Genomic DNA, 6,654 nt, shown 5'->3' on the forward strand with positions numbered 1-6,654 from the left:
CTCACCAGACAGAGAGAGACAGAGAGAGACAGAGAAACAGAAAGCGAGAAATCACACCCCAGGGAGAATGGCCACGCCGCAATCCCTTCTCCTCCGTTCTCCTCTTGGGATCTTGGGCACGCACGCACAGGCGCCTGGCGTGAGTTTTAAGCCACCAGGTCTGGGACGCGAACCGCGGTCAACTACATGGGAACCCAGCAACATAGCTATTACACTAACTGCTGATCCCTCTACCAGCAGTTTTATATTTTGAGATTTTATGTTCACATCTTTAACCCATTTTGAGTTGATTTTTGTTAATGGTGAGAAATTAGGGTCCAGTTTTATTTTTCTGCAGGTGGATAACCAATTTTTCCAGCACCATTTGCTGAAGAGATTTTCTTTCCCACTGGATTGTCTTGTCCCCTTTGTAAAATAGCGATTGACTGTTTTAAAAAAATAATTAGAATAATAATAATAATGATTGGGGAAAACATAGAAAAGATACTGAATGATGAAGTGGGGAAATTAATGTCTCTGTATTGACTGATATGCATGGCATTCCCTTTTGAAAAAGCAATGTAATACACTGTAAAGTTATATGTAATCCAATGTAATATAAAGAAGATTATGATGATAATAAAAAATAAAAATTTTTTAAAAAGTCAGTTGGTTATAAGTTTGGGGGTTATATCTAGGGTCTCTATTTTGTTACATTGGTCTACCTACCTGTTTTTGTGCCAATATCATGTTGTTTTGATTATCACAGCTTTGTAACATTTTAAAATCAATAAATGAGATGCCTCCTACTATATTCTTTTTACATAGTATTGTTCTGGCAATATGTGGCCTTTTATAATTCCAGACAACTTTTATTATTATTATTTTCTGTTCCTGTGAAGAATATCTCTGGTAATTTGATTGGAATTGCACTAAATTTGTAAATTAATTTGGGTAAAATTGACATTCAATTATTTTAATTCTTTCAGTTCAGGAACATGGGATGTTTCGTCACGTTTGTGTATAATTTTCTATTTCTTTTTTTAGTTTTTTGTAGTTTCCTTTGTTGAAGTGTATTCACTTCTTTGATTAGGTTTATTCCTAGGTATCTTTGTCTCTCTCTCTCTCTGTGTGTGTGTGTGTGTGTGTGTGTGTGTGTGTGTGTGTGTGTGTGTGGCTATTGTAAATGGGATTTCTTTTTTCAAGTCTACCTCAGTCTGTTCGTTGTTGGTGTATAAAAATGCTATACCTGTTTATATGTTGATTTTGTATCCTGCCACTTTATTGTGTTCATTTTTTACTTCTAGGAGTTTGTGTGTGTATGTGTGTGTGTGTGTGTGTGTGTGTGTGTGGATTCTTTTGGATCTCAATCTTCCCTTATATTTTCAAAAAAATAATCTATATTGATATTACTAATATAACTATCAGCCAAGAACTAATTTTTTTTAAATATCTTAAATTTCAGAGAATCTAATCTTGTTTTTAAAATTGCTAACAGTCACTCCTGGTGATTGTTTCTTTGTTTAGTCTGTGATTTTGGATTGGTAGTTCATGGGCAGCAGGACTATGTTGAAAGGAACTTCGAAAATTTCTCTAAGGTTTTGTCTCTTCTAGAGGACTTACTTTTGTAGACAACTGCAGTGTAAACTCAAAACTAGTGTTCTCATGTTCAATTCCTTCTCCATTCTGGTCATTAGTATTTGTTATTCTCTTATAATCTCAGCTATGCATTTAAAAGATGATTTTCTATGTTACATAAAGGGGTCTTCAAAAAGTTCATGTAAATGTATTGGAAGAAACTATGCATGAATTTCAAACATTTTTATACCCAAATAAACTCATAGTTCCATTTTACATAAGCTTTTTGAAGTTTCCTAGTTTCGTGGTATTTTATAACAGGAGGGTAATCTATTTTGCTATAATACTTCTAACATTATTTAAGAATTATATCTTCTAATATAAGATCAGGTCTCTTTTTAGTAATAACTGAAATGGATTGAGTCATTACTGCTTTTCAAACATTATTATAAGCATATTAAATGAATCAACTAAATTTTCCTCAACAATTTTGTGAGATGGATACTATTATTATCCCCACTGTGTTAGCCTGGGTCTTCAAAGGCAGAGATTTCAAGACTGGAATAAATATGCAAGCTTTTAACTAAGAAAAATGCCTATGAAAAAGGAAGTAGGGGGACAGCTAGTATAGGCTGGGAGCGTCATAGATTATAACAAGTCTAACCCTACATGAGGGAGAGAGGGAGATAAGGTAGGGTAGAAACTTCCTAGACTGCAATGTAGTCTTAGTAAATTTCGGTGCTATGGTTTGAATATTTTTTCACTTCCAAAGCACGTGTTGAAACTTAATTTCCATCATCACAGTAGTAAGAGATGAGGCCAACTAAAAGGTGATTAGGTCATGAGAACTCTGCACTAGTTAATGGATGAACCTATTTATGCATTAAGGGGTTACGATGAGAGTGGGTTATTACGAAATCATCCCTCTCTTGTTCTCTAATATGTGTTTGCTTGCCTATCTGCCACTTTATGACACAATGCGAGGGCTTTCACCAGAGGCTGAGCAGATGCTAGTACCATGCCCTTAGACTTCCCAGCCACCAGGATCATAAGCTAAATGTTGATAGATAGATAGATAGATAGATACATAGATACATAGATACATAGATAGATGATAGATAGACAGATAAACAGACAGACAGATTACCCAGCTTAAAGTATTCTGTTATAACCACAGAAACGAACTCAGACAATCACCAGTAAAGCTGTTAGAGAACCTTTGAACCAAATTTGGCTGACTCTTAGGAATAGTCCTGCCGTAGTATCCTTGACAAATTCAGTCATATGTAGGGAGCCCAGGAGACGTGTGGCCTTGGCATAAATGCTGTGTTAAATTCCAAAGTGCAACTCCTGGGGCCCTTGGCCAATTTTGCTATCTATATTAGAAAGTCTGCCAGGTACATTCTCATGGCCACCACCCACATGATGCCTGAGAGAACAAATACAAACAGGTTGATTAATTTGCTTAAGTACAGATAGGTGGCACATAATGAAATCAAGAAATCAAGATTCCAGCCTAAGTGGTTTAGATTCAGAACTCAACTTCTTTTTTTTTTTTTTTTTGGAGAGGTTTTTATTATAGGATGTGTGCACTCACCAGACAGACAGAGAGACAGACAGAACAGAAGAAATCACCCCCCAGGAGGATGACCACGCCACAATCCCTTCTTCTCCATTCTCCTCTCGGGATCTTGGGCATGCATGCACATGCACCCGGTGTCAGTTTAAGCCACCGGGGTACAGGACTCGAACCACAATTGACTACATGAGAGTCCAGCGACATAGCCATTATGCCAACTGCTGATACCAGTAAGTATAGCTTTAACTTTTTTTTTTTTTCAGAACCAAGTCGGGGCTCTTTATTTGGAGAGCAGAGTAAGGCACAGTGAAGCGGGAGGGCAACCTGGTCTCATGGCAACAGAAACTCTCATATGTATCAACTCTTCCTAGTGCAGGAGAAATATTTTTTAACTCAATGAGAACAACACCAGGCAGCTTGGCTACAATGTAAGGGTGGCTGACCATACGACTTCTGATCACGCCTCCTGGAAATGCTGGGTGAGCACTTCCATCAGCTCCTGCTTCTTCATCCCGCTCTTCAGCCTGTACACTCTGCAGGCCTCCTTCAACACAGGCACAGTGAGCTTGCCCAGCATGCCCTTGCTGACGTGGGCCTTCAGCTCCTCTTCAGAAAACTCCACCTTGGACCTTTTATTTCCAGAACCCTCATCATCTTGTTTTCTCTTGGTAATGTTCCTGTCAGGAGTGTAATCTGGTGGGTAGACGAGTTCCTTAAACTCACCTACCAGAGAGCCCAGTCTTTTATCCATTTCTTCAACCTTGGGCGATGTGAGATCTACGACTTGTTCAGGCTTCGTCAAATCCAAAGCTAAGGCCTCCAGGTTCCTGAAATGCTGCTGTAGTACTGGGTTCTCAAAGTCGTCACTTCTGTACTTGAAGCGGAGTTTCTGAATAATAGCCTTCATCTTGTCTACTTGCTCTGGGCTTGCCTTGACTTTCTCAGTAATGGGCACCTTCAGTTTGTCATCAGCATAAGGTAGGTAAAAAAGCTGGAAACCTGGGGGAGTCACCTGAATTTTCAGGTCATCCAGCTCCTCTTCCTGCGGCACCAGAGCCACGAAATACGGCGGGGTGTTCTTGCGGGGTGTGTACCTGCACACTGCTACGACCTCCTTCTCCAGACACTTGCTGAGGAGAGCACTGAACAAGGTTGAGCTCCCGTTTACCAGTGTCTCCTCAGGATACACGAACATGGAGGACCACAGGTAATGGTGCTTTATCAACATTATTAAGGGCTTGAAACTGAAGAGAATCAAACCTGGCTCATCGAACCATTTCAGCCCTTCTATTTCCTCTTTCTCCAATAGAATCTGACGGTTCCCATAGATCTGAGATCTCTTGGTGTCGTTAGGCAGGAGCAAACTGCCTGTATTTATACTAAATATCCGAGTCTTGACTTTCACTGGTTCATTTGTTTCCCGATACAACCTTATTGCAGAAGACTTGAAAGCCTTCTGGAGCAAATTATAAATGCCCACAGTGAGTGCTATATCTTTGCTGAGCTTAAACTTTAACCTGTATAGTGGTCTCGGTTTCCTTGGCACGAACCTTTCTCATTAGGTCTTCTAGTTTGCTAGACACCTCTAAGTGAACCCTGAGATCCTCATCCTCTGCTACACTAATGATACCTCTGTAGAACAAGGATATGTCAAAGCCCCCAGGTTTCTTCAGGTGCATCAACTCAAGGAAGATACCCGTGTCATGAAGATCACTGGCTTCGGTCCTGGCCCGACTGGCCTTGACGCTGCCATTGCGGTGGGGGTCATCTTCGTTGGTGAACAGCATGATTCTCTTATGACTCATTTTGACCTGGACATCACTAAAGAGGTTGGCACAGACCCACAGCACTTCACTGAATGAGTAGTCAGATCCATGGCCCATCTGGTCTTGGAATCATTTCTTGCTCTGTTGCCCTTAAACTGGTCGAGTTCTAGCACTTGTTCAGCACCTGGACTATCCAACTCTTGTAAGACATATGTGGGGTTTTTTTTTTTTTTTTTTTTTTTTTAGATTTTCGCTATAGGGCGTGTGCTTTCGCCAGACAGACAGAGAGAGACATAGAGACAGAAAGTTGGGGATGGTCATGCCGCAATCCCTTCTCCTCCATTCTCCTCTTGGGATCTTGGGCATGCACGCACACACGCCCGACATGAGTTTTAAGCCACCAGGCCCAGGACGCGAACTGCGGTCGACTACGTGGGAGTCCAGTGACATAGCCATTACACTAACTGCTGGTTCCCAGATGTAAATATTTTTGAAATTCACTGAATTTTTGTCTTTCTCAGTACCATAGAACACCACTGCCAAGAGATCTCGATCACTGCTTATGAGCTTATTAGTGTACACACTCTGGATGCTCATGTCAAAAGGAGACAATTCCTCTTCATCTTGATATTCAAACATGGCCGTGGAAGCATCAACCAAAAAAATCAAACTATCTCTTCCTGAACATTTATATTTTCCACTTGCATCAAGGTTTTCCTCTTCTTCTTCTTCATCACCCTCAGTTTTGTAGTAAGACTCCCACTCTGACATACTGGCTCCTGCTTCAGAACAGAGATCAACTCCAGTATATATTTAACTTTTTAAGAAACTAATTTCCGGGAACCAGCAGTTAGCGTAATGGCTATGTCGCTGGACTCCCACGTAGTCGACCGCGGTTCGTGTCCCGGACCAGGTGGCTTAAAACTCACGCCGGGCGTGTGTGTGTGCGTGCCCAAGATCCTGAGAGGAGAATGGAGGAGAAGGGATTGCGGCGTGACCATCCCCCCTGGGGGGTGATTTCTCGCTTTCTGTCTCTATGTCTCTCTCTGTCTGTCTGGCGAGCGCACGCGCCCTACAGTGAAAATCTCTCCAAAAAAAAAAAGAAACTAATTTCCAAAGTGTCTGTTCATTTTACATTCCCACCAGTAATGAGCAAAAGTCCCAATTACTCCGCAGTTACCTCACCAATATAGTCAGCTTTGAAAAATGAGGTCGATCGACAAGTAGTGTAGGGGTTAAGGTATCTGAATCCTATGTGGCTGACTGTGTGATTTGAGTCTGAGACTTGGTAGACTAATAAACATGCCATGCATATGTGCATGCATACCCTAAATCCTAAGAGGAGAATGAAGAAGGAATTGTGGCATGGCCATCTACCCAGAGTGTCTGTGTGTGATTGATTTCTCTCTCTCGTGAGTGTACATGCCCTATACCAAAAACTAAAATAAATAAATATATATGTAAATAGATATATATATGGTCCATGTATTAGTTGTAGTATTTCACTATGGTTTTACCTTGTACATCTCAGTTAGCTAATGATTTGCAGCACCATTTTATTGGCTTATTTGTTATACATAAATCACTTTTGATGAAATGCCTTTTGAGCTCAGTTTTAATTCAATCATTTGTATTCTTATTATTGAGTTATAAGAGTTCTTTATATATTCTGAATTTTTTTATCAAAGGTATCTTACAAATATTCTCTCTCACTTTGTGATGTGTCTTTTTGTTTCCTAAACAATGTCTTTG

General features: G+C 40.3%; 1 protein-coding gene across 1 annotated transcript; it reads right to left on the minus strand.

The window, feature by feature from the left end:
* Positions 1-3,504: 3,504 nt before the first annotated feature.
* LOC102474080 (X-ray repair cross-complementing protein 6-like) lies at positions 3,505-5,719 on the minus strand. The gene is given in 4 exon segments (XM_027771880.1): positions 3,505-4,668; positions 4,670-5,054; positions 5,057-5,111; positions 5,383-5,719. Coding segments are annotated over 4 exon segments (1,806 nt in total). The 5' UTR covers positions 5,674-5,719; the 3' UTR covers positions 3,505-3,593.
* Between the last annotated feature and the right edge of the window lie 935 nt (positions 5,720-6,654).

The sequence above is a fragment of the Tupaia chinensis genome, unplaced genomic scaffold (genome assembly GCF_000334495.1).
Source record: "Tupaia chinensis unplaced genomic scaffold, TupChi_1.0 Scaffold000238_1, whole genome shotgun sequence".
In the NCBI taxonomy this organism is placed as follows: domain Eukaryota; kingdom Metazoa; phylum Chordata; class Mammalia; order Scandentia; family Tupaiidae; genus Tupaia; species Tupaia belangeri.